The 26,095-nt window shown below is 55.9% G+C and overlaps 2 protein-coding genes across 5 annotated transcripts in view; one reads left to right on the forward strand and one right to left on the reverse strand.

Annotated features, from left to right (window-relative positions):
• The window catches only part of PSAP (prosaposin), a 30,784-nt gene extending 25,134 nt beyond the window's left edge, over positions 1-5,650 (forward strand). The window contains exons 8-14 of the mRNA XM_084904954.1: positions 11-136; positions 1,915-2,010; positions 2,348-2,534; positions 2,631-2,788; positions 3,114-3,194; positions 3,458-3,565; positions 4,629-5,650. Coding sequence (XP_084761080.1) covers positions 11-136; positions 1,915-2,010; positions 2,348-2,534; positions 2,631-2,788; positions 3,114-3,194; positions 3,458-3,565; positions 4,629-4,664 — 792 coding nt within the window. The 3' untranslated portion in view covers positions 4,665-5,650. The remainder of the gene's footprint in view (positions 1-10; positions 137-1,914; positions 2,011-2,347; positions 2,535-2,630; positions 2,789-3,113; positions 3,195-3,457; positions 3,566-4,628) is intronic.
• A 203-nt stretch (positions 5,651-5,853) lies between these two features.
• Positions 5,854-26,095, reverse strand: part of LOC311632900 (cadherin-23) — a 72,969-nt gene continuing 52,727 nt past the window's right edge. Inside the window, exons 14-36 of one of the 4 annotated variants that reach the window (XM_084904904.1) lie at positions 25,637-26,095; positions 22,318-22,434; positions 21,141-21,365; positions 20,262-20,431; positions 19,907-20,044; positions 18,841-18,960; positions 16,848-17,025; positions 16,518-16,729; positions 14,001-14,192; positions 13,504-13,617; positions 12,720-12,849; positions 12,376-12,627; positions 12,134-12,295; positions 10,387-10,643; positions 9,973-10,070; positions 9,464-9,584; positions 9,304-9,383; positions 9,153-9,193; positions 8,960-9,020; positions 8,353-8,482; positions 7,990-8,112; positions 7,552-7,656; positions 5,854-6,832 (exon numbers count right to left, since the gene is read on the reverse strand). In XM_084904904.1, coding sequence (XP_084761030.1) covers positions 6,512-6,832; positions 7,552-7,656; positions 7,990-8,112; positions 8,353-8,482; positions 8,960-9,020; positions 9,153-9,193; positions 9,304-9,383; positions 9,464-9,584; positions 9,973-10,070; positions 10,387-10,643; positions 12,134-12,295; positions 12,376-12,627; positions 12,720-12,849; positions 13,504-13,617; positions 14,001-14,192; positions 16,518-16,729; positions 16,848-17,025; positions 18,841-18,960; positions 19,907-20,044; positions 20,262-20,431; positions 21,141-21,365; positions 22,318-22,434; positions 25,637-26,095 — 3,806 coding nt within the window. In that variant the 3' untranslated portion in view covers positions 5,854-6,511. Of the gene's footprint in view, positions 6,833-7,551; positions 7,657-7,989; positions 8,113-8,352; positions 8,483-8,959; positions 9,073-9,152; positions 9,194-9,303; positions 9,384-9,463; positions 9,585-9,972; positions 10,071-10,386; positions 10,644-12,133; positions 12,296-12,375; positions 12,628-12,719; positions 12,850-13,503; positions 13,618-14,000; positions 14,193-16,517; positions 16,730-16,847; positions 17,026-18,840; positions 18,961-19,906; positions 20,045-20,261; positions 20,432-21,140; positions 21,366-22,317; positions 22,435-25,636 lie in introns of all 4 variants that reach the window. The other 3 variants (XM_084904906.1, XR_014796859.1, XM_084904905.1) reach the window with 3 other exon arrangements.

The raw sequence follows: 26,095 nt of genomic DNA on the forward strand, positions 1-26,095 counted from the left end.
CTCTCTTTAGCAACCCAAGGACATCTGTGCCCTGGTCGGGTTCTGTGAGCAGGAGGTGCCCATGCAGCCTCTGGTCCCTGCCAAAGTGGTCTCGGAGGACGTCATCCCTGCCCTGGAGCTGGTGGAGCCCATCAAGGTACCTGGTGTTCCTGTTTGGTCCTGGCCAGCGCCGTATTGAATACATTTATTGCCGTGGTTATCAGCCCCAGCGCTCACGGGATCGAGTCTACATTCTAGCACGTCATTCAGGTCCTTCTCCTGTGCCCGCCCCAGCCTGACTCTCTTAGGGTGTGTTCTCTGGCCTCCCCCACGGCAGCCAGAGTACAGACTTGCTGTTCCCAGACCCCCGCAGCCTCTCCGGTGCTATCTGCCACCTGGGCATCTGCTGTGTTTCACTTGGTGACAAGCCTCCTTTATTCCATAAGCAGTTTATACTCAGCACGTCTTATGGGTCAGGCAGTGCTTGAGAGATGGAGCCTAGAACAGCCCACCTACAGTGGTGAACAAAACTGTCCTTGTGTTTATGTTGCATGCCGTCTAGTTCTTAGTCAACTGCCACGCGTCCAAAACGTAACCATCCCTCACTCCACGATATTTGGAATTTAATTTAAAAAAATCAGTTGGCAATGAATATTATAAAAATAGAATATTCCTCACAATTCGGGTGTTCTTGAATATTTTCACCTGAAAATTCTCAAGAAAAATGATTTTAAAGTTGGTCAGGGCTCCCACTTAGGGAAAACTTTTTTTTTTTTTTAATAGATGCATGTGGCCTGTGGGGAAGGTCTGCTGCTTGGGGGCCCAGCCACGTGATATCTTACCACGTGGCACATGCACAGACTGCTTGTTCCAGAACTTCCCACGTCACTCTCCTTCGGCTGCGCTGCCTCCCTCTCCTCCTCCCTCAGCAGGTGCAGCGTGTGGCCTACAGGAAGGGTTAAGGTGTGGACATGCTCGGAGGCCTTTGCCCACCTGGCTGACAGAATTAATGGCCAGAGAAAAGGGAGAGTTACAGTTTGTAACCTAGTCATATGACTTAAATTTAAATTAAATTAAAATTTAAAAAAATTCAGGCCCTGCTTGGTGAAGCTCTGTGTAAGTGTTGTCTGTGTACCAAAGGGTTGCAGGTTTGATTCCCGGTTAGGGCACATACCCTGGTTGCAAGTTTGATCCCAGTCAGGGCGTGTGTGGGAGGCAATGGATCAGTCTTCCCCCTCTCCCTTCCTTCCTCCCTCTAAGCATGTTCTTGATAAGGATTTTTTTTTTTTTTTAAGTCTTTATTGATGAGGTAAGGATTTAAAAAGAAAATGCAGGTGCTCAGTAGAGAGTGGCTGGTGACTGCTGTATCTGGCAGGGATGGAGAACGTTTCTGTTGTCACGGAAAGTCCTGTTCAGCAATGTTGCCTTATTAAAGGCAGACTCCTGAAAAGCAGTTTCAGGTGTCACTGAGACTTGAAATTCAAGAGCAGACGTGACATGTGTTTAAAACTGGCTTGTTAGTAGCGAGCTCTTTGTTTTTGCCCCGTCCACTCCCAGGACGAAAGCTGACTGATGAAATAATTGTAACCAAACACAGCATCACAAGGGGGGACAGCTCTTTGGGGCGGGAGGACAGTTCACCGCTTTCACCGAAGTACGGGTTCCTGAACATTTTAACTGAAGTGTAAATGCCAGGTTGGGGGGGGGCGGGAGGAGGGGGGTGAAGGATTGGCGAAAGGGATGGGTCTCCTGCGTCATAGAAACAAGAGGGATGGACCTGAGACGCTGGGAGGAAGCCGCACTTGCTGGTGACCCAGAGGGAAGTGGCACTCTGTGATGTTAACCTGTCCTTGCCTCTGAGTCCCCTCCTCCAGAGGAGCGGGACCACGGGCTGAGGTGAGGTCTCCGCATTCACATGTTCTCTTACCTCCACAGAAGGGCCTGGTGCAGGCGAAGGAAGATGTTTTGTGCGAGATGTGTGAATACGTGGTGAAGGAGTTGGTCGAGATGATCGACAGCAATAAGACGGAGGTATGTGGGTTTCTGGAACGCTGCCCTCCTGGCAGAGGGAGGCGCTCTCCTGGGTCCCTGGGGCTAGCGAGGCCCAGTGGGAGACCCCAGCAGAAATAGGTGGGCTTGGTCCTTGCTGGTCTGGGCACCAGCCGGGGAATCTTTCACCACTTCCCACCCGTGGGTCCTCGGGGCTGCGGCTGGCGGAGGCCACTCTGCCCTGCTTTGTAGCTCTTGTCTTATGCAGGAGGAGGCAGCATTTGCTGTTGACTGGTTCCCTAGTCATGTTCGCATTTTCAGAATCTCTCCCACCCCTACCCAGCCTTCCATCTTCCCACGTGATCCTCTTGTGTTTCAGGAGGAAATAATTCACGCTTTCGATAAAGTGTGCTCCAAATTGCCCAAGTCCTTGTCTGAAGAGTGCCAAGAGGTGGTGGACACTTACGGCCGCTCCATCCTGTCGATCCTCCTGCAGGAGGCGAGCCCCAAGCTGGTGTGCAGCATGCTCCAGCTCTGCACCAACCAGGGGTTGCCTGCACTGACCGGTGAGCCCAGTGGGAGCGAGGCTGGCCGGCCCCTCGGAGGTTTTGGGGGGGGGAGGGGAGGCCCTGCCAGCACTGAGCCTGTGCTCTCTTGCATAGCACATGTGACTCAGAAAAAGGACGGGGCCTTCTGTGAGGTGTGCAAAAAGCTGGTTGGCTATTTGGACAACAACCTGGAGAAAAACAGCACCAAGGAGGAGATCCTGGCTGCTCTTGAGAAAGGCTGCAGCTTCCTGCCTGACCCGTACAAGAATCAGGTATGCCCCGGGCAGTTCTGCCCGAATCCCACCTGCCTGGGCAATGCAGGGCTGGGCGTGCCCTGGACTGAAGTGTTGAAGCCATTTCTGCCTGGATCCATGGAGCCCAGTGGCCTTTTCTCAGAGGCAATCGTTGGCTCACATGGAGCCCCTGGGAGAAATAACACAAGCAAACGAGGCCGCGTGTGGGTGGGGCTCTGGGGAGGAGGCCCTGGGGCCAGTGGGCTAGAAATCTTGGGGAAGAGCATGCCCAGCTCCCCCCTTTTTTGCTCCCACTCTTCTGGGCACACCTTGACCTGGACCCATGTCCCTGCTTGCTTCTCAGTGTGACCAGTTTGTGACCGAGTACGAGCCCATGCTGATTGAGATCCTGGTGGAGGTGATGGAGCCGTCCTACGTGTGCTCGGTGAGCGCTGAGCGCGTGTTTGGGGGCACGCAGCTTGGGGTGCTGTGTGGGCCGTGGGCAGAGGCTCTGGGATGGGGCGTGAGAAAGCCAGGAAGTGAGAGAACCAGGCTCTAGGCCCACCACTTGGTAACCCTGGTGTTTTTTGAAAGTGCACAGCGGAGCTCTGGTTCTCGCTGCTTCTAGAAGCTGATCATTTCAGGTCTGTAAAGGGTTGGTTAGTCAGCTCTAATTCTTCCCCTTTTGTGCTCCTTTTCCTCATATAGAAGGTTGGAGTCTGCCCCAGGGACGGTAAGCCTCTTTTGGGAACGGAGAAGTGTGTCTGGGGCCCAAGCTACTGGTGCCAGAACGTGGAGACAGCGGCCTTGTGCAACGTGAGTAGCTCAGCACCTGCTCCGCAGGCCTGCCTGGCCGGGCGACAGCGCGTGGGAATCCTGCTTTAACTGGGGCCTCGGGGCTGTTCTCGACCCTGTCTTTGTGAGTGAGAAACCTGAGCCCGAGAGCGGCATTAGGCTCACTCCTGGCTTCCAGTCCAGGCAGGGCTGTGTTCTTGTCTCGGGAGGGAAGCGGTAGCTATTCTTTAATACTGCCTTTGTTCCTGCTCTCTTCCTTCGCCTCCAGTTCCCTAGGAGAGGGTCAGATTTGCACGAGGTCCCCCCAGGGATTGCACAAGGCCTATTTGGGTTCATTGCCCCATTCCTTGCGTAAGTCCTCATGCCCCTCGAGAGTCACTTTTGCCCTGGCTGGAGCCAGGCCTGAATCTTCACCCAAGGCCGAGCAGAGCTGTTTAGAAAGGCCCTGAGGGTTGGCACCTGCCTGACAGCTCCAGGGTGCTGTGGCACCATCCTGGCTGGGTAGCCACCAGTTGGGTGACTTACACTCGCTGTTTTCCTGGGTGGGGATGTTTGGACCAGTTTCTGTTGCTTAATGTTCTTTTGTGCAATTTTTTCTTCCTCGTGAGGGTTCCTCCAGTTGGGGGAAGTTGCATCACTTGGGGCTGCTACACGGAGGGGTGGTGAGGCCCCGAATGGCCGTGTCTAGCTCCTTCCTCCAGCCAGGCCCAGGCCATGGCTGGGTCTTGGGCAGGACAGGTTCCGCTGCTGTCCTGGTCCATTTCTCAAGGCCTGAGCTGGTGTGAATCTCTGACTCATGGAAGTTCTGCCTTGGGGGCCTTGGACACAGCCTGCCAGCTGATGCTGGGGCCTCGGCGTGTGTGGCTGGACGCAGGGGTCCTGGCCCTACTGCCTGGGTGCTCATGTGCAAGCACGTGCTCCCCAGGTTTTAAATGTCTGCTCTCCTGGGCCTCCTGTGTCTGGTGCCGCCCACCTGACCTAGACAAGATGAACAGGCTCCATTTGGGGGCGATGTCTGATGCATGAACGGGCCAGGTATGGAGTTGTCACCTGAAGATTAACCCAGTTTTCTCTCTCCTGTCAGGCCGTCGAGCATTGCAAACGTCACGTGTGGAACTAGAAAGAATGCTCCATCTTGGAGAAACCACAGCATCTGCTCCTACTTGTATGTCGGGGAATGAACACAGATCTATCAACTTCGTTATAAAAATAGCCCCCCTCCCCTCACGCTGTTTCTCATCTCCCTTAGTTAACATTGCTGCCAGCGCGGGAGGCGCTCTGCCCGCCGCTGCCATAGTGCTTCCGTGTCCTTTTCGTCCTGCACCCTGGAGGCCTCTGAGCTGCCCTTGCATGTGGTTGCCTGGAGGAGGCGGGGGCTCGCTGCCGGCAGCAGCCAGAGCCGCTTCACAGAAAGCCATCCGTCCTCTTGGCCGGGCTCTGCTGAGCCCTGCCCGGGGCTCGGCGCTGGCTTCTGTAGCCTCTGCCTACACTGAGGAGGACACCTCCCCGGGCTTCTGGTTGCTAGACAAAAAAGCAAAACAAAGGCTGCTTTGTATGAAAGATTAGAGCTCCAAATAATTAGGCTTTTTGCTCTGTGGTTTGCACTGAAATAGGGATTTTGGAAGCGGCTGCTCAGGAGACCTGGGTGAAGCTTGGGTTTGCTGACCCTGGGCCAACCTTTGATCCAGCTTTCCGGCGTCTTTCCTGGTGGTGTCTTGTGTGGTCCTGTGGGTTTGGGTGAGAGGGGAAAATCTGCTTGAATGCAACCTGCGTAGCTCAGTGTGGAGTCCTCTGCCCCTGGCTTTTGTGAGTAAACACATGGGCTGTGGTGACCACCTCATGCCTGCTCTGTGCATCACAGCCCTGACCCGTCTTGTGGATATTGCTTTTGACCTGGAAATAAGCGTGAATGACAGGCTCCTAGGCTTCCTGTTGGGTGAGCTGTTCAGGACCTTGGCTGCTGTCCGCCTCCTCCCCCGTGCTGACTCTCCTGTTCCCTTCTGGTTGTCGGGACAGTAAGACCTGCAGTTGCCATTAAATGGACTTAATGATTTTTTGTTTTGCACTAAAGTTTCTGTGATTTAACAATAAAGTCTGTCAATCAGATCTGATATTTCTGTGATACCTCAGCCAGAAGCGTGGTTTCTGATTAGCTTTCCAAGGCCATGCTCAGCAGTCCCGTGACACCTCTTGATCAGGGAAAGCAAAATGGGTCAAGTGCCACCTGAGGTCCTAGGCTGGGGGGGGCCCAGGGCCGCCATGCCCTTCTCCCTTCTCCCTCACCTCCCTCGCCAGCCGTCGTTGACCAGAACAAGTGCCAGTTCCAGTGAGTTGCTTCTCTTTTTAAAATTCAGACCATTCCAGAAACGTTCAGTGAGTACCAGGAAAACAAACCAAGGGGGACATATTGAGGGAATAACTTAATTTAAAAAGGAACACACACGAACACTCTACATTCAAAACCAAGGGAACATCAGTCATTTCTCCTTTTGAGCCGGTACATTTGGGAAGCCAGTGAAATGGAGAGAACGTGGTTCGTGGATAATAACCTTGTCCAGGTGGGGGGCAGGGTCACTGCCCCACCTGGGTGTCCAGTCGGACGTGGCAGAGACGCGGTGAGACTTGAACGGAAGTCTGAGTCAAGGCCAGGCTGGGAGGGGTGGGGAAGGGTCTGCCTGGCCTCTCGGTTCAGCCTGGGCTGAGTTGGTCCTCAAACTCGTCCCCCAGGGATGCTCCTTACCTTATCCTTGGACACTTAACATTCTGGTTTGGTTTTCTTAAAAAAATAACAAATCTTATGAAGGTAGAGGTCAGATGCTGAATGAGTGCCTGGCGGAAGTGGAACCGGAGCTGCCGATGGCAGGCTGCCACCACTTGACCGACCAAGGTCGTGAGCCAGGGTCGGCTGGAGGGGTCCGCTCCCCACGGCCCTGGTGCCGCTCACGCCAGCGAGGCTCCCCCATCCGGTCACAGCTCCGTGATCTCCAGGGGGCTCTCCATGATCACGTCTCGAAGCTTGTGCAGGGGCGTGGATTTGGCGGACTCGGTGCGGGCGTTGCGCTCGAAGGCACTGGCCTCGGCCGCCGTGAGCGTCTCCAGGGAGCGGCCCAGGCCCTTCTGGTCGTCCTCGGGCAGGCTGTTGAGGTCGGTGGCCAGCAGTGTGCCCGTGCTGCCGTGCACCATGTGGATCCCGTCGGGCCCCTTGAGCTCCGGGGGCGGCTTGCAGAAGCGCAGGCTGCCCTGGCCCGGGCTGCGCTCCCCCGGCTCCTCCAGCTCCGTCTGGATCAGCTGCAAGAGTCCGGGACCCCCACATGCTCAGGGCTGGGCCCGGGGTGAGCAGGTGGGTGGCCCCAGCGTCCTGCCTGCCACACGCCTGCTTCCTCTTCCTGACGCACAGGAGCCCTGGGCTGGCACTAACAGCCTGTCTCCGGCTGGTACAAGGGGCACCTTGGAACTCACGGTGCTGTGTTCTCGGGAGTATGGGCTTTCAGTGAGCTGAACTTCGTGTATTCACTTTTATCTACAACATTACAGTGATGCAGCTGCAGTGTCTGGGTTTGTTACCAACTTGGCCTCAAGCAAGGTCACACTAGTGGCCGGGTGGAGAGTTTCCACAGGTGGAGCTCAGCGTGGGCCCGTTCCACTTGAGAGTGTTGGCCCAGCTGGCGATCTGGGTTTCACCTGACTTTTTCAAGTGTTGACATACCACCGCAGGCAAACTCACTCGAGAACCTATTTGAACCTACAGCCGGTTTCTTTAAATCACCCCTTTAAAGTATCTTTTTGGGGGTTTTCAAATCAGAGAACACTTCCTGTGCCTACCCCATCCCTGGAAAGCCCACTGCAGAGCCCAGGAAGCAGAGCCCACTGTCTGCCTGTATCCCACCCACTGCTCTCTGGTCCTGGCTGCTGAGCTCCAGAGACGGAGGAGGAGGAGAGCTGGAGAGAGGAGAGACAGCACCCCCAGGGCTGGGGCACGGCACACAGCTCCCTGCCCTCCCCGCTACCTCGGAGATGGAGGAGTGGCAGGAGGAGGCTTTTTGCACCATCCGCTGTGCAAAGAGCTTTTTGAGCCGCAGGTAATCCTCCAGGACCACCTTCAGCAGCGAGCCCTGGGGGAGGGAGAAGGTTAACCCCCCACCACGGCCCCCACGGCCTCCCCACTCCTCACTCTGGTAACTCATCTGGGGGTGACGGGGTGTCTAGGAGAGACAGACCTCTAACCCCAGAGCAGAGGATCAGGAGCAGAGCCTGGCAGCTCAGCATGGCACTCTGGTCCTGAGGGCACCACGGGCTGGAGCAGTGCCTGATCCGCCCAGGGCCCGGGACCCTCTGGATGCCCTGGTGTCTTGCCCCAGTGGAGGCTGGGCCTAGCTGAGCCTGGAGGTGGAGGAAGCTGTCCCCGCTCCCTGCATCCTTGAGCAGGATCTGTAGGGAGCGCTCACCTTGATGGGCCCCTCCCGGATGATCTGGCCCAGCTTGGCAATGTTGTCGTACTCCTGGAGGGCTGCCCGCAAGTAGCGGTCTTCGTCAGGTTTCACTGCTGCTGGCTCACGCCCGAAAGTTCCCTGGGAGAGAGGATGTTAGCTGGGCGGAGGCAGCCAGCGAGCCGGCACACCCACAGGCAGGGCAGAGGCCCACCTCCTAGGACAGCGGTCGCCAGCCTTTCGGACCTCATGGACCACCAGTGTCCACGGACCAGCTGCTGGCGACCGCTGTCCTAGAAAACCCGCTCCTTGGCCAGGGCTGGCGGAGACCCACCCTGCCCCTGGCCCTGCCCCTGGCCCCTGGCCCCGGCCCCGGCTCACGTGGGTGCGGGTGGGGCTGCTCCACAGGTCGGCGATCTCGCTCAGGTTCTCCGGCAGGTCGTCCTCGTGCTCGGCCTGGGCGGCCAGTTCCAGGTTCCGGCAGAAAGGATCCAGCCACACTGGGTTGGCCCTGCAGGTGGGGTGGGGTGGGGTGGGGTGAGGATGGAAGGCTTGAGGGGACAGAGCCCTGCCAGCCTCACCCTCACCCCTTCCTGTTCCCTGCCCACTGCAGTCTTTCACAGCGGGGAAGGGGTTTAGGCCTCTTGCCCATAGCACCTGCGGTGCGTCCCCCCTAGGATCTCACTAGAACCAGGACAGGACGACATGTCGATTGGATGAGCTTCGGTTTGAAAGCCTCACTGCACCCACTGATGTCAACCCCCTGCCCCCTCAAACTTGGGGCCCATCAGGGTTGAGGAGTCCAGCTCAGTGACAGGGTTTCTAAGGATGGAGAGAGGGGTGGCTGAACCACCAGGGGGCGCCTACACCCCAGGTTTAGCTAGTCCGTGTTCCCTCACTAGGAGGCGGCAGGGAAGTTTCCGCCCCAGCTGGGTCCCTGGCAGGCCTTCCCACTGTGCACCTGGCAGGGCTTGGGGACCCCACTCACCCGTCAAAGGAATACTTGTTGGTGTTGGGCATGTCCATGATGTCGATGAAGCCACGGTTCCCTGCAGGGAGCAGGTGGGGCATGGAGGGGAGGGAGCTGCTCTGCTGGGGAGCCTGGCCAGGCCAGGTCCGTGTGAGTTCCCCAGGAGCCCCTCCTGACCTCCGACCTCCCAGCCATCGCAGCCCTCACTCACCTGCGGAGCCAGCCACTATGGCTTTGAGTTTCCTCTTGTGTCTGGAGAGAAGCAGAGAGAGGCGCTGGTAAGGAGGCTGGGGCTGGGCTGGCATCTCATATCCATCCCTGGAGGAGGGCTGGTTGTCAGGGCAGGGCCAGGGGTCACTCACACGGTCCGGTAGTACCAGTTCATGAGGATGAAGAGCATGGCGGCCAGGAAGAGGAGGATGGCCAGGACAATGATCGCCATCTGAGGGAACGGGACAGGCGTGAGCGGGCGGGCGCACGCAGGGTGATAGGGGGCTGGGGGGCCGGTGCCGCCAGGGGTACCTGCAGGGCAGACATGTCTTCGGGCAGCTGGATAGTGATGGCAGGCTGCACGTCCATGACATTGTAGTTCCGGAAAAGGTTCCGCAGCTGCTCCTTGTTCTCGTCGATCATCTGGATCACCCTGGGCGAGGGGCAGGGGCCTCAGCTCCCCTCCTCAGCCGTCCCCCACGCGCTTGCTCACGCAGGGCAGGCTGCCCAGTTCTTGATGTGGACGTCTAAGGTTCAGCCCCCACAAGCCTTGCAAGATGAAAGCCCACCCACCTAGGACAGCTTTGTATCACACAGCGTTCACGTCCCGCACAATCCATACAATACTCCCATTGCACCAGTGGGGAGAGGAAGGCTCAGAGGGCAGAGCTCTGCTAATACCCACAGACTGCTCTCTCCCCACATCCTGAGGAGAGCGCCACGCAGCAGGCACGATGGTGCTGGTTATGCCCCCGTTGGTGGGTCCTCCCAACGCCAGGGCAGGGAGGCCGACGACGTTCTGAGCGCAGATCCCCACTCACCGGTCCACGTCCAGGATGCGGTTGGTCTCTCGGTTCACCACGTGGATGAGCAGCTCCGTCTGAGCGAAGTTCACCCGACCCTTCTTGTCCACATGGAACTAGGCAGGAAGGGGCATTATGGGGGGTGGCAGGTGCAAGGGCTGGGCTGGGAGGGGCAGGCCCCTTCTAGGCGCCCTTTCTGCCCTGCCTTAATCAACAGACCCATCATGCCATGACACTATCATTACCCCCATTTCACAGGTTAGGAAACAGGCCCAGAGAACTGGAAGGACTTTCTCGGGGGCCCGGCAGGTAGGAAATGACGGAGGGCACATCCATCCCTTCTCACGTCTCTGACCTCCCCACAAGGCCCTGCCCCTCCTCATGGCCTGGTCTTCCCCCTCCCCTGCCCCAGCCCAGGGGTTTCCTGGGCACCTGCACGTCGTCCGTGTTGACGATGGCCCCGGTGATGTTGGAGAGCAGGCGGATGAACTCCTCCTCAAAGCCACGCACACGGTCCGGGATCTCGTTGATGACGATCTTGACGCGCTGGTCGTCCCTCAGGATGTAGATGCCGATGATGGCCGTGTCGTTGTGGCCGGCCAGGTCCTGGGCCACGACGTCCACCACGAAGTAGCCGGGGCTGTAGGCCATGAAGAGGTCGAAGGTGCGCAGGATGCCGTCCACGCTCCCTGCAGGGAGAGCCCGCGGGCGGGGAGCCGTTCAGGGGCCACTCGGTGCCCCAGAGCCCCTGGGGCAGGGTGAGGGCCAGGGCAGGAGACACACTTCTGGGGAGGCAGCACGGGCCTGCAGGACTGGGGACCCGGAACTGCAGAGCCCAGCACCCACCTCAGTCTGCCAGGCCTACGCCTCTTGTATAGATTTCTAGTGACCTCTCCTGCTTTCTAACTGCTGAGCTACGTTTTTGTTAAACATTGTGCTTACTAAACCAAACTGTGGGGTATGCTGGACCAAGAATGATGACTTTGGCAATCTGGTGTCCCCTGCTGGGGTGCGTCTGAGCCTCCTCAGTGTCTATATCCCCACATGAACTTCAGAATTTGACAGTAGAGAGAGGACCACAGGAGGTCCAGGCCAGTCTTCTCTTAGAAGACAGTAGACGTGGATTTAACATTTGTCACTTTCTAGCTGTGTGACCTTTCACTCCTTAGCCTCTCTGCGTTTTGTTTACTAAAATAAGAGCAGTGGGAGCTCAGTGATGGTGTCTGGGTGTGTGGTTGGAGAAGGTGACATTTGAACTAGATTCGTTTTTTTAATCCTCACCTGGAGATATGCTGTTGTTTTTTAAAATTGAATTCAGAGAGAGAGAAACATTAATTGATCGCCTCCCATATATGCTTCGACCAGGGATCGAACCTGCAACCTTTTTATCCTGACCAGGAATCGAACTTGTAACTTTTTGGTGCATGGGATGATGCTTCAACCAACAGAGCCACCAGCCAGGGATGACCTAGATTTTAAAGGATGGTTGGGGGAGCATATCGAAGGCAGAGGTGGAGTCAGAATGGTAATCCAGTAAGTGAAGACAAGGGACCAACGGCCCAGGGGAGGATGGTGTGCAGCAGGGTGAGCAGGAAGGGTGAGCAGTTCAGCTTTAAGGGTAGTAGGGGGATGAGAACCAGAAAGGGGGATTAGGAAGAACACCTTGAGTGCCAGGCCAAGAAGTCTGGATTGACTCCTACAGACAGAGAAGAGCAGGGAAGGGGTTGGGGCTGAAAGTAAGGTGACAGGACACCCTGTGGGCTCAGCCACCCACACAGGGAGACATGCACACTTGTAGGTACAAGGACACTCCGAATGCTGGCTCCCCAGTGCCTAGCACAGTGCCTAACACTGGAAAGTGAGGTGCCCAAATGGAATGTCAAGTGGATATATGGAAAGGAGAATGGAGAGATGGGTGGATGGACAGATGGATGGATGGATGGAAGGATAACGGGTGGAAGAGGAAATGGGAAAAGATAAAGAGGAAGTGGGTGGGTAGATGTAGGTATGGATAGGTGGTTGAATAAAAGGATTAATGAGTGATAGCTGACTGGCTAAATAGATGGGTGGGAATGAATGAGAAGACTGCCATGGCTGGCTGGCCACCCCTATTCCATGGAGCCCAAACAGACCACCCATCTCTCCCGGACGACGTTCCCTGCAGTGACAGAGGCCCTACCCATGGTGAAGACCTGGCCCACGTCCTCCGAGTCATTGGCGAAGGCCCGGAAGTAGTGAATGGCCAGGATGCTGTAGAAGACCAGGCTGTTGTTGCCAATGTCTGCGTCCAGGGCCAGCACCTGGATCAACTCCGAGCCCATCTTGGCGTCAGTGGCCACTCCTGCAGGGACGGGCGGGTGGTGTGAGTGGTGGTGGTGGCGGGGGCCACCCCACCCCCCGCACCCCGGCTCCAGGCCGCACCTGCAGTGTACTCGGACTTCGTGAAGCGCGGTGGCTGGTCGTTGATGTCCTCCAGCATGACGCGCACCTCCTGCAGGGTGAGGTCGGCGACCAGGTCCAGCTCTGGCGCGGGCCCCCGGGGCGGTGTCCAGCTGCGGTTGCTCGAGGCCTTGACGATGAAGGAGAAGACGGCTTCGCGCTCCCGATCCAGGTCCTTCAGCACCAGGAGGCGCCCGTCGGGCTGAAGTTGGAAATTCTTCTCCTCGTTCCCGGCTGAAGGGGGGGCATGCACAGGGTGAGGGGGCAGGCACACTGGGCCATCCCCAGCCCCGAGCAGGTAGGGCACCAGTGCCATCCGGCCCCACCTGCGATGAAGTAGTACACAATGGCATTGGAGCCCTCATCCGCGTCCACGGCTCCGGTCACGTTGCCCACGAGGGTGCCACGGGGTGAGTGCTCGGGCACCGTCAGCAACTGGTACTGGGGGCTGCCTTTCTGCAGGGACAGAGGAATGCCATCACGGGGGGTCAAGGCAAGGCCCGGCTCCCAGCTCCCGTCAGAGGGCCCGAGGCAGGACTTCTTGTCCACACCTCATGGGGTGAGCGGAATGGCTACAACCTCAAGGGAGCAGAGGCTAGGCCTGGGAGACCCCAGATCTGCCCTGATGTCACCCAGTGGCATCCTCCATGAGGGCAGGGCTGGGCTTGGCATGTTCTCTGGCCTCCCAACACCTTAGTGGACGCCTGGACTGGGGGTCACTATCTCATATGCACATGCGTCTCCAGGGAACGTCTCATCCCAGGTGCACACAAGGAGAAGCACCAAGTCAGAGAGCCCGAGTCCATCGAAGGAGCTGAGCCCCAACTCAGGAAAGCAGAGCTGACCTCCAGGCTTCTCGTGTACAGTGTGTGCAATAAGGAGCGGGTCAGCTCCTGGAGTCCGGCATTTTTGTCTGTTTTGACAGCTGGGTAGTGCTTTGAAATAGTAGTTGCTCAATAAGTATTTGTTCCATTAAGTGTATGCAGGTTTCTGGGTGCAACCACATGTGCATATGGTAAAGGGTGCAGACGGGAGGACATGCACACGTGTGCCTGCAGGCAGGGAATCCGGTGTGGGCGTGACAGGTGCGGGGGCTGGGTGAGAGCTCACTGGAGGCCTCAGGAAGAGGGGCTCGTTGTCATCGATGTCATCCAGGGCCACCTGCATGGGCTGCATGGTCTCATACGGCACTGGCTGGCCCAGGTCGCTGGCCACCAGGATGAGCTAGAGGTGGGAAGAGCACAGTCAGAGCAGAGCCAGAGGGCCCCAGAGGGACACTCCCGAGGCCAGGCCGCCCTCTTTTTTTTTTTTTTTTTTTTTAATACATTTTATTGATTTTTTACAGAGAGGAAGAGAGAGGGATAGAGAGTTAGAAACATTGATGAGAGAGAATCATCAATCAGCTGCCACAACCAAGGTACATGCCCTTGACCGGAATCGAACCTGGGACCTTTCAATCTGCAGGCCAACACTCTATCCACTGAGCCAAACCAGTTTCGGCAAGACCACCCTCTTGAAGACGTTCTAGGTGAGAAGGCGGTGGCCCTGCACCCAGAGGAAAGCCCCTTCTTGGCCCGCCCCGCCCCCGGAGCCGGCCCCGCACTCACGCTGTACACGGCCTGCTTCTCGCGGTCCAGGCGCTGGGCGGTCTGGATGAGGCCGCTGATGGGGTCGATGGTGAAGTACTCCCAGTCCCGGTTGCCTGTGGTCTTCAGGAAGCTGTAGCGCACGGCCCCGTTGAGGCCCTCGTCCTGGTCGGTGGCGTAGACCTCGTACACGTTGGTGCGCAGCGGGACCTCCTGCGGAGGGCGGGGGAGGGGGACTCCTGGGGCATCTGGGGGAATCCCAGCTCCCAGGCCCCCCTGGAGCTCGCATTCTTTCTCGTCCTGCAGCAGAATGTCCTCGCCAGCTTTCTGCATCCTTAGGAAATGGCTGCCTGTTGGCCGGACCCCCTGGAGTCTGAGCATCTGCTAGAACGTCCCCTCACTCCACTCCTAGCCAAGACTACTGCCCTTCAATGGGTCAGCCTGGGCCCTCCATGCTCCAGACTCTCTCAGGGTGACCGCCTGCCGGCGGCTACCCTCATCCCTCCGACTCCATTGCATGCTGAGGTGTAGAGGAGGCCACAGCCATCCTCTGTTCCCGGGTCTGTCTTGCTCTCTGCTGCCCCGATCACAGCAGCTCTAGGTATCCCCTAGCAACACCCTCCACTCAATGGGGTACCTGAAAATGGGGGCAGGTAGGTAGGTGACACGGTGGATGCAAACCGGACACCTGGGTTCTAGTCTGTTATAACACCATGTGACCTCAACATGCCACTAACCCCATCTGAGCCCCAGTCTTCCAGATCCCTTGAATTAAGTCTAAGATATCAAAGAGCCTAACTGATGTCATACATTGACTCAGGCATGATAAAGCTGCATAGCATACAGGCAAAAGAACACGTTTCTTTGCTTTTAGTTGAAAAATTACCAGCTCACATGGTTTCACTGTGTATCTCATTGACCATGACTACTGGAAACTGAACGGCAGTTACAGTTAATTAACAGAAAGTGGGATGGCAAACAAGATAATTTCTTAACAGATGTTGGTTGTTTGGGAGACACGAATCTTTCAAAATACAGAGCCCTTGAAGGGAGTTAGTAAATGGGACCTTTGGTGTGGAAAAGAACTAGATTATTATAAATTTATCCCCTGCCTCATTCCACAAAGGATTTAAGGCAGTTTATCAGAAAGTATCCTATCTAATAAAAGACTAATATGCAGATTGACCATCACTCCAACACACAAGATCATGTGGTCAAAGATCCTGCCCCCATGTGGACACAAGATGGCTGCTACAAAATGGCCAGCAGGGGAGGGCAGTTGGGAGGGACCAGGCCTGCAAGGGAGGGCAGTTGGGAGTGATCAACCCTGCAGGGGAGGGCAGTTAGGGGTGACCAGGTGGGCAGATGAGGGAAGTTGGGGGTAAACAGGCTAGCAGGGGAGCAGTTAGACATCAATCAGGCTGGCATGGGAGTGGTTAGGGGGTGATCAGGCTGGCAGGCAGAAGCAGTTAGGGGCAATCAGGAAGGCAGGCAGGCAAGCAGTTGGGAGCCAGAAGTCCTGGATTGTGAGAGGGCAGTCAGACATCCCTCGAGGGGTCCCAGATTGGAGAGGGTGCAGGCTGGGCAGAGGGACACCCCCCCCCGCCCCCCCGTGCATGAATTTCGTGCACTGGGCTTCTAGTACATTATGATAAGAGTGAACCCATTTTTAAAAATCAGGGTAGAGAAAGGAAATGGTTGACAGGAAAATGGGAACTGAGGGATGGGAGGCAGGGTGTATGCTATGACCCTGCAGGACCACTGAAGGTGGGCTGACTGCTCCTAAGCAGACAAAGCAGAGGACCCTCCAATCATCACATCAGACACAAGCTGAAGCAAGTCACAATATAAAAGCCCAGTGTTTCCCAGAGCTCTGCCTGCAGGACTTTCTCCCGTGGGGCCTCATAGGGGAGACACAGTGACAGCAAGAACTCGGTGCTGACAATGTGAGATGCAGAGACTCGCTGATGTCTGGGGAGCAAACAAGTGGGAGACACCCTGATTCTCCACCAGGGGGCACTGTGGGCCTGAGGGAGGGAGGAGGGGAAGGGTAGGAGACAGAGAAAGACTTCCCTATCTTTACAAGGCAATTTAGAGGGAGGAATGAGAGAATTGGAGAGTTTCCTTCCGGAAGCTCAGCCACTTCCCCTTGCTTCTTGTTTTGATGCAAACCCTCAGCGCCCAGGCTGTCTCCACTTTGGTATCAGCAGGAACAGCAGGCATTTGGAAGACATCTAATCGCTAGAGATTATCAGTCCTGTATTGCAGAGGGGAAAAAACAAACTCAGAGCAGCCACTTGCTCAAGGTAATTTGGCTGGTAAGCGACAGAGTTCGACTTGAACCCAAGACCTTTTGCGGACACAGCCCGTATTACTACCCATTGTTTAGCACTGCCCTGTGCAGCATGGAATAAGTCTGTTCCTTCCTCTGGCCTCAGTTTCCCCACCTTCACTCTCGGGCACGACTGCGGGCTGGAGTGGGCTGGGTACTGGAAGGGGCACTCCGTTGGCAGGGGACCTTGATGGGGGACAGCGTACCTCTTTGATGTGGATGATGGTGCCGTTGGGGGGGCGCACAAAGACGGGGCGATTGTCGTTGACGTCGATGACCTCCACCAGGAGCATGGTCGTGCCCCAGAGCGGGGGCTCCCCGCCATCAGTGGCCACCACGGTCAGGTTGAACCTCTCGTAGGAATGCAGCGGCCGCTTGGTGGTCACCAGGCCTGAGTCCATGTCCACGTGGAAGGCCTCTGGTGGGGGTGGCAGAGAGCAGGGCATGACTGTCTCCAGCTGAGACACCCTTCCATGGCAGCCTGCCACTCCCACCCCCTCCCCCGATGGCACCACAGTACGGAGCCGGCTACGTACCCTCCCCAGGGCCCTCCAGGGAGTAGGTCACTTCCCCGTTGGAGCCCTCGTCCTGGTCGGTGGCCATCATGGTGATGACCGAGGTGCCTGCTGGTTCGTTCTCATAAACGCTCGTGCTGAACTGGGGCTTGGAGAACTGGGGCCGGCAGTCATTGACGTCCAGCACCTGAATCACCACCTGGTGGGGTGGGGTCACGGGGAGAGGGGAAGGTCAAAGGTCAGGGGCATATCGGGAGCCACTTCAGGTGGCCCAGGCACAGAGGAGTAAGCAGCGGTGGACAGTGCCCACTCTTGGAGTGTGACCTCAAACCATTTACTGAAACCCCCGAGCCTCCATTTCCTTAGCTGTACTTTGGGAACAAAATATCTTCTCTCTTGCCCTAACCGGTGTGGCTCAGTGGATAGAGCATCAGCCTGTGGACTGAAGGGTCCCAGGGTTCTGGTCAAGGGCATGTACCTTGGTTGCGGGCACATCCCCAGTGTGGGATGTGCAGGAGGCAGCTGATGGATGTTTCTCTCTCATCGATGTTCCTAACTCTATCCCTTTCCCTTCCTCTCTGTAAAAGATCAATAAAATATATTTAAAAAAATAAAATAATTTAAAAAATCTATCTATCTATCTATCTATCTATCTATCTATCTATCTATCTTCTCTCTCAGGGGTGTGAGGCTCCCGGTGACAGCGTGTTGCAGGGTGTGATGGTGGGCAGTGCCCGGCCCGAGGAAACGCTCAGCAGCTGGTGCTGTGCGGAGCGGGTGCTCTGTGTCTGGGCCTGAGGCAGGAAGCCCTCCTGCCCACCGCCTCCTCTGCCCTCTGCCCCTTCCCTCAGTGGCCTACACGTCGCACCCTAACCTCTGGACCGTGATGCTGGATGGCGATCCCCCACCCCCGGGAGGCTCCCTCCTGGCTGGGATTGTATCTGGCCTGGGACGAGGCTCTCTCTGCTGACCCCACAGCCCAGGGAGGGTCCCACGGACACAGCAGGCCAGGAGGCCCTCCCTTCCCCTCCTCCCCCCAACTCACCACTGCTCTTGGAGGGAGGCAACCTTAGTTTTCTGACTTCCCGTCCTGTGCTCTTCCCTACACAGCACGTGGCTATGTGACCAGGGGCAGGATTTCGATGTGGTGAGTGCTCCCAGCCCCTCCCCCATCTGCTAAGACAGTGGTCGGCAAACTCATTAGTCAACAGAGCCAAACATCAACAGTACAACGATTGAAATTTCTTTTGAGAGCCACATTTTTTAAACTTAAACTTCCTCTAACGCCACTGCTTCAAAATAGACTCACCCAGGCAGTGGTATTTTGTGGAAGAGCCACACTCAAGGGGCCAAAGAGCCGCATGTGACTCATGAGCCGCAGTTTGCCAACTACGGTGCTAAGAGAACTTGCCCGCCAGCTTCTCCCCTCCTCACCCAGGAGAGTTTTTTGGATGGTGACTTAGGTTATTGTGGGGAGAGCTGGATGCAGAAGGACATGACCGGATGAGACAGAGAGAAGGGGGAGAAAGAAAGAGAAAGCCAAGCCTCACGGAGTGGGATTTGGGGTGGAAATGGGGTGGAGCTTAGGAGGGGAGCCACTGGCCTCAGGCGCCTGTGCGGATGCTGGGCCTGGGGTTGTGAATTTGGTTCCTTGTCAATGTTCTTTAGAAAACACAAAGAAAAGTGCTTTATAGCTATGTTTGGTTGCCGGACTATGCTTCCCTCAATGGGACACGTGGGCACTCTGGCCAGGTGAGCCCCGGCTTTATCTGGGTCACACCCAGGCATGTCCCTCTGCCTCGGCAGAGGTTTAGCACAAGAGATTTCTGCTGGAGTCCCCGTCTCCCTCGGCCACAGCCATTGTGCCCACCCAGCTAAGCTCTTGCCTTTTCCTCCCTGCCACCACGTCTCTGAGGGGAACAGGCGGCTCTCCAGTCGTCAAGCTCTAAAGGTTTTTCTTGCTGCCTCCACGGCCCCCGTCCCCGGTGCCCCCGGCCTCGCCTGGCACCCTCACCTGCACCGAGTTTTCTCGCCGGTTGCTGGCTACATCCCCAGGGTTGTCCTTGGCCACGGCCGTCAGGATGTAGTGGTCCTTCTTCTCCCGGTCCAGAGAGGCCACCACATAGAGGTCGCCCTAGGAGGAGGAGGATGGAGTCAGGTCCTTTGTCCGTTCAGCAGGTATTTACCGAGCATCGACCGAGTGCCAGAGCCTGCTGCGGGCTCTGGAGATGCAGCACTGAACAGAAGAGACAGCAGCCCCTGCTCCAGGAGCTGTCATGCTAGCCCTCACTCCCCCCATCCACCTGGAGACGGGACAAACAGCCCAGGCCGGCACCTACGACCTGGCCAGGTATATGGTCGTGTGCCATAGATACTCTGTTCATAGTGCCAGGCCAGGAGCATGTCTGGTTGCTCACACCAAGCAGGGAGAACAGAACACTGCTGAGAGGGCAGAATGAGGGGGATGTGGGCAGGAGTGGGGGCAGTGGGAGGGAAAATCCAGCCCTGGCTGGCCCAACACCCCACGACCACAGGGCTCTTTCTGTGCTGAAATAGCAGCTTGGAGCCCGTGTGCAGACATCTGAAACCATCACCCCTCTTTCCTCTTGAGTTCCTGCTCTCCCACAGGCTGAGACTCCTGGGAGCACGGGGGAGGTGCTGGGTACAGGGCCACATATACACCAGTAGGAGGCGCTCAAACATTGTGCTCACTTTTGCAGGGCGGCCTACGCCTCTCTTTTGACAGTTTAAAAAAGTGTTCACATGGACTTGAATCAAACTTGCTAGTCTGCTGGGGACACACAGCAGAAGCTTTTGTCCCACCGAGGGCTAGTTCCCAAAGAATTTGGCCACTTCCTCCATGTCTGCTGGACAGAAAGGCCCCAGCCTACAGGATGTCTGGGACTCTCAGAACAGGGCTGACTGAGCTAAAAAAAACCCCACAAAACCCTGAGGTTACTGATCTCCAGGTGGTAGGACTCAGAAACAGAGGGAAAACCGCCATACTTTTTGTGGCTCTTCAGCCCGTGACCCTGGGCCTATTCCACTCCCCAAGCCCATGCCCTCCGTTGCCCGCTTACCGTGGTGGGGTTGATGGCGAACTTGCCCTCTCCATCCACAAGGCTGTACTCAATGACGGCAAAGTTGCCTGAGTCGGCATCCGTAGCAGAGACCATCAGGATGACTGTGCCCACAGGCACATCCTCATAGACGGCTTCCTGGAGCCCGATGGGCAGGGGGAGAGAGCAGCCAATGTCAGTCCTCCAGCCCATGCCCTGCGCTAGGAACTCACTGATATAGATGGCCCAGGGCATCAAGCTGCTCATGGGGCGGTCATTGCCATGAGGCCTGCAGGCTGGTAGGGTGGTAGCGAAAGATGACCAAAGGCCCCCAGGAATGGGCACGGGTCCTAGACCCACCAGGCTCGCCACCCACCTGGTAGGAAGGCTGGTCAAATATGGGGTTGTTGTCATTGATGTCCACGATCTCCAGGTAGACAGGGATCTCAGCTGCCCGGGGCGGGGACCCGTTGTCTGCAGCCCTCACAGTAAAATTGAGCCAGTGCACTTCCTCGTAGTCCACCGTCCGGTTGGCAATGACCTTCCCTAAGACACAGAGGTACACCCAGGGCCATGGTGGCCGTTCCCCACTTACAAAGCTCTCCCCAGTACGAAGAGAAGGAGCTAGAGCTCTGAGGGGCAGGTGCGGTCCCTTGAAGGAGGAGGATGGTCAGTCAGCCCTGCCCAGTGGCAGGTCAGAGGGCTGAGAGCAACTGGCATCCAGCTGTTCTCTTTACTGGAAGGGCGAGCAAGCCTTTCACATGTCAAATAGATGGCCATCAACATGCCCAGGCCTCCTCTGAGGTGCGCCCTCTTGGCCTTCGTGCATCCTAAGTGATACTAACATAGTCATCCCTCCTCACCTCAGGTTTCAGCCTGCTGTTCCTGAATCTGTGGATATGAAACTGTATATATGGATGGAAGGTGGACTATGGGGACTTGAGCATCCATACATTTTGGTACCCCTGGGGAAGTCCTGGATACCAAGGGACAGCTGTAGTGAATGCTTGGGTGGCGGAGAGAGATGGTGGTGGAGTATTCCAGGTTTCCAGCAGACCTTAAAGGGGCCTTCCATCCCAACTGGGACAAAGCCTTTTGCCCTTTTCTCTAGTTTGGGCTTCTGGCAGGAACACTGGCCATATTGGCTCTGGCCCAGCCCATTGAGGGGCCATGGTGGGGCCACGCCTGGAGGGTGAGAAGTGGGCCATGGTCCCTCTTGGAGGGTAACGGGCACACACACGTCCCCCAGCCCTACCTGCTGAGGAGTCTTCCAGCTGGACGTAGCCTGGGGGCATCAGGTCCAGCAGGCTGTAGGTGATCAGCCCATTGAGGCCCTTGTCGGGGTCCACAGCTGAGACAGCGATGAGCGTGGTGCCCGGGGTGGCCCCTTCCAGGACCTTCTCTGTGTAGTAGGTGATGCCAAAGGGCTTGAACCGGGGCGTGTTGTCGTTGACATCCAGGATGTTGACTGTCAGCTTGGCTGTGGGGAGGGCAGGGCGGGAGGGCGACGTGAGGGACACCAATATGGCTGGGCCTTCCTAAGTCTCAGCTACTGCTGGAGCGGATGGCAGCATCTCACAGCCCTCCCGGGATCCCTAAAGCTTGACCCACGCTGGAGTGGTGGGTCCTGACCCTTTGCTCTGGTCTGGTCTCATTCTTCCATAAGGAAAGGAGCTTGGGCTCTACCACCCGGCTGAGTCACCTTGGTGAGCCCCGGCCTACTGTGCCTTAGTTTCCTAACCTGTCCCATGAGGCCCTTTCCATGATTCAGCCTTCTGCTTCCTGAGACATGACCTCTCTCTAACCAGCCCTTTGTCCTCTGAGTGTGGGACGTGTAGGTAAGCACATCTGCCCTTCTTTCCTGACAACTTGGTCCTCTGGGCAATAAAGATAAGCAGACATGCCTCCAGCAGCCCCTTCCAGGTCATGCCTCAGGCTGCAGGCAAGTCAGCCTGTGCCGGCCTGCAGAAGGCAGCAGATATTCCCCTCTCTTCTCTGCCACAGTGGCCGTGCACCCCAATATGCTTCCATCACCTTTCCTTGTGCTTTCCTTCCTGGGACCCTGTGGCTTCCTATCAGATCTGGGGTTCCCATCTCACATCCTCATCACCAGTTCTGATAACGGATTCCGACCTAAGTCTCTAAGCCATCCTTTTCTCAGTTCCTGTCCAGCCTCCACCAAGCCTCCTTCTGACTCTGAGCCTCGGGTTTCATGAATCCCCCAATTCTTGGCTTCTGGATCCCCTACTGCTGAGCTCTGCTTAACAACGGGGACACACGCCATCCTGGGCCTCACTGTAGCTGCCACCTTTCACATCCCTCTGGGTCCTGCTGCTTCCTTCCTGGGGCCAAGCCTTTGCTGTTCCCAGTCTGCCCCTCCTGCCCAGATCAGCTCTGAATAACCAATGGGAGGTGCCTGTGGGGAACCTTACCATTTGGCACGCTGACAGAGCGCTCTGGTAGGTCGCTGGCATTGTCAATCACAGAGAGAGTGACCTCATAGGTGGCAACCAGCTCGCGGTTGAGGGGAGACTTCACCAGTACAGACCCTGTAGACCAGATCAGATCAGGTTCAGCCCAAGGGGAACCCCCTAAAACCTGTGCCTCTTAGGGGTACTCCTGGCCAACCCACTTAATTCCCCACGGAGGGCAATGGTCCCCAATGGACCTTATTCTTGCTGATCTCATCTTTGGCTGGGATGAGGCCACAGACACCTGCAAGTTAGGGCACATCACTCATTGCCAATTATTTAACCTCTCTGCACCTCCGTTTCCTCATTTGCAAAATCAGGATAATTACAGTACCTGCCACGTAGGGCGATTTTGATGGTTATAACAATGAAATGAGTAGAGGGCTTAGAACAGTGCCTGGCACATAGAGAATGCCATGTGATTGCTTGTTTGAAAACGCTTTGTATCCCACAGCAATGTGAGTATACTGAACACTGCTATACATTTACAGATGGTTACGATGGTGAATTTTGTTACGTGCATTTTATCTCTATGTAAAGAATGCTTGTGTTCTACAGAGATGAAGCATAACGGAAGTTCAAGGCCGCTAAACAGCTGAGAGGGTACTCTGGAGGGGACAGCAATAGAACAGCCCGATAGTCAAGACTACTCCTTTGTCTCCATTAAGTAGGGACTGACATGGACTCGTGGGAAAGGAACGAAGCCCATGTTAGAACTGGCAAGGAGTTTTCTCCTTCCCACTGCTCTCAGAGCCCCGCCCACTCCCAGTCACTGGACATGTCTAGTTTGGATGATGCAGGGCTATTCCTCTCTGCTTCCTGCCTGTTGGACGATCTGGTGCTCTCCTCCCATCCGCCTCATCCAGGGTGGAGCCTCCTCTCTCCCTTTCCAGCTCCCTCTCAGGCACTGAGGTCTCTGGGGTTCCCTTCCCCCTTGGCAGGTCCCCCTGCTGGGCTTCTGTCCTCCTCGGTTCCCAGCCACGGGGAGGTCACTTACCCTGGGCCGCTGCCTCCTCCTCCTCCTCCTCTTCCTACTCTCGCTCCCCGTCCCCGAGGCTGGGGAGCGAGGATGGGGAGAGGATGGCTGCATTCAGTCTGCAAAGGCTGGGCCACGGCCTTGGCCTGGCCCCACAGGACGGGAAGGGCGGTGGGGGTGCGGTGGGTATGGAGGAAGGCAATGGGGTGAAGCGGAGAAGAGATGAGGTGGGAAGTGACAGAGAAACAGAGCTCAAACCTGTGGGCCTGCCAGCCGTGAGGAAGAGAGAAGAGGGTTAACATCAGTTAGTTCAGGTGCAGAGGGGATGGATCAGAGCAGGGCGTGGGGGGCACTGGGGCTCAGAGCTGACCAGGCTGGGAAGTTGGGGAGGGAGGTTGGGAGGGAGTTTGTGAGGCAGAGGGGAAGGGAGCCAGGGAAGGAAGAGGGAGCCCATTTGGTAGGAGAGGAAGAGGGAAGGAAGGTGAGCAAGGCGGGTGGGAGAGCACAAGGAAGAGGGGCAGAGAAGACACTGGAAAGAAAAATAGAGAGAAGAGAGTCAGTCAGAGGGGAGGAGGACAGGAAAGAGAAAAGTGGTGGAGGCATCAGTACTGTGTGTTCAGCCTAAAGTGGGGCAGGGGTATGGAGCAGCTCTCCATGGTCCTGAACAACCCCTGCAAGGGGTCGGGGTTCTGCTAATAGGGACACGGCTTACCCTATGTGACTTCTAGTGCTCATGGTTTCCCTCACTTCTTTTTTCCTTTAGGCCTCTGATGCCGACTGATCTAGTCATACCCTTTGGCTCACTGTGCACTATCGTCATTGGCACTGCTCTTGTTTTATGCATGTATCTATTCCCTTGTATTTCAATACTTCTTACCCCCTCCCTTCTCCTCTAGGGCAATTACTGTAATGTATTCAAAATCACGTGGGTTTATTTATTTATTTATTTATTTATTTATTTTTGTGTGTGTGTGTGTCTCTCTCTGTGTGTGTCTTATATTTATACAAATAGGACTGTGGTATATATATCTCACCCTATTTCTTACTCTTTTCAGTGAGTACTTATTTTTAAGGTTCACCCACGTTGCTCTGTGTGAGTCTTGTCTGTTGCTTCTGACTGATGCCTGGCATCCCATGGTGTGCACCTACAATGTCTTAGTCTTCAATCTCTCAAGGATGGGTGCCCAGGTGGCCTCCAACCCCCCCACCAACATTGCAATGAACATCCTCAGGGAGTCCCATTATTGACCTGAGAGTTTCCTTGAGAAGTTCTACTTTGGAGCAGAATTGCTGGGCCATAGGTGTGAGTGGACTTTGTGTTAAATTGCCATCTAGTTGGTAGAATGGGTCTGAGTCCCTATAATAGTGTTTGTGGGATCGGATGTGCCCACATAATCACCAATACTCAATACTATCCAGCATCTAATATCTGCTAATCACATTTGAAAGCTGACATCTCATTGCTGTTTTACTATGCGTGTCTTTAGACAACACTTTTTAGCAGTTAGTATTAGTCACGTGAGTTTTCCTGTCACTTCCTGGGCCTTCCGGGAAGTACCGGTATTCATGGCAGGTCCCATGTTCCTCCCTAACTCCTGGAGGAACTGAACTTGGGGAAAAATGGTAAAACCATCCAAATTATAATAAACTGCATAAATCATAAAAGATAGGCCACAATTCTTTGTTTTGTGATAATATAAGAAAGTCATTAAAGATATACATATATGTATACATGTATATGTAAATATATATAACTTAAATAGCCAATATACATATGAAGAAAGTATTTAACTAACTAGTTATTAAAGAAATGCATATTAAAACAAGGTACCTAAATTAAAACAATTTTCCTAGAAAATTACAAACCTAAACACTTTATAATATTTAATGTTGGCAAGAGGTGGTGAGTGGGACACTCATACCACACTGACAAGTCAAGGGAGAAGGAAGAAGAGAGAGGAGAGAGGGAAGGAACAAAGGGAGAGACAGAAAAGAGAGGGAAGGATGTGCTGTCAACAGGGGAGAGCAGAGAGTAGACCGAAGAGCAGCTGAGGGGAGAGAGAGAAAGAGAGAGAGAAAGAGAGAAAGAGAGAACGAGAGAGAGAGAGAGAGAGAGAGAGAGAGAGAGAGAGAGAGAGAGAGAGGGAGAGGGAGGGAGGGAGGAGAGAGAGAGAGAGAGAGAGAGAGAGAGAGAGAGAGAGAGAGAGAGAGAGAACCAAAGAGGAGGGTGGGGAAGAAAGCAGAGCGCAGGCCTGGGGCAGGGAGTCGGAGCAGGGGTGAATGGGAGGGAGCAGGCCCTTGTACCTGTGTTGATATTCACAGCAAAGGCATCCTCCTGGTCAGGGACCAGGCGGTCAGTGTCATCCTTGGCCACAATGCTGACGATGTGGTACTCCAGCTGTGGGTTGAGGTCACGGTCGATGGCCGTGACATTGGCAATGACAGTGCCTGGCTCGGCTGACTCCAGCACGCTCACGGTCTGGATGGGGTTGAGGAACTCGGGGCGGCAGTCGTTGATGTCATCGATGAGGATGGTGATGATGGCCGTGCCAGAGAGAGGAACCGTGCCCCGGTCCGAGGCCACCACCGTCAGCCGGTAGGACTCCTGCTCCTCCCGGTCAATGGTGACGTTGCCAACGCGGATGACCCCCGTGACCGGGTGGATGAGGAAGCGGTCCTGAGCCCCCGCTTCTATCCGGTAGACCAGCTCCCCATTGAGGCCGCTGTCCTCGTCTGTGGCTATGACCTGAAGGACCGAGAATC

The sequence above is a fragment of the Pipistrellus hanaki genome (genome assembly GCF_964339955.1).
Source record: "Pipistrellus hanaki genome assembly, chromosome: 14".
Classification (NCBI taxonomy): domain Eukaryota; kingdom Metazoa; phylum Chordata; class Mammalia; order Chiroptera; family Vespertilionidae; genus Pipistrellus; species Pipistrellus hanaki.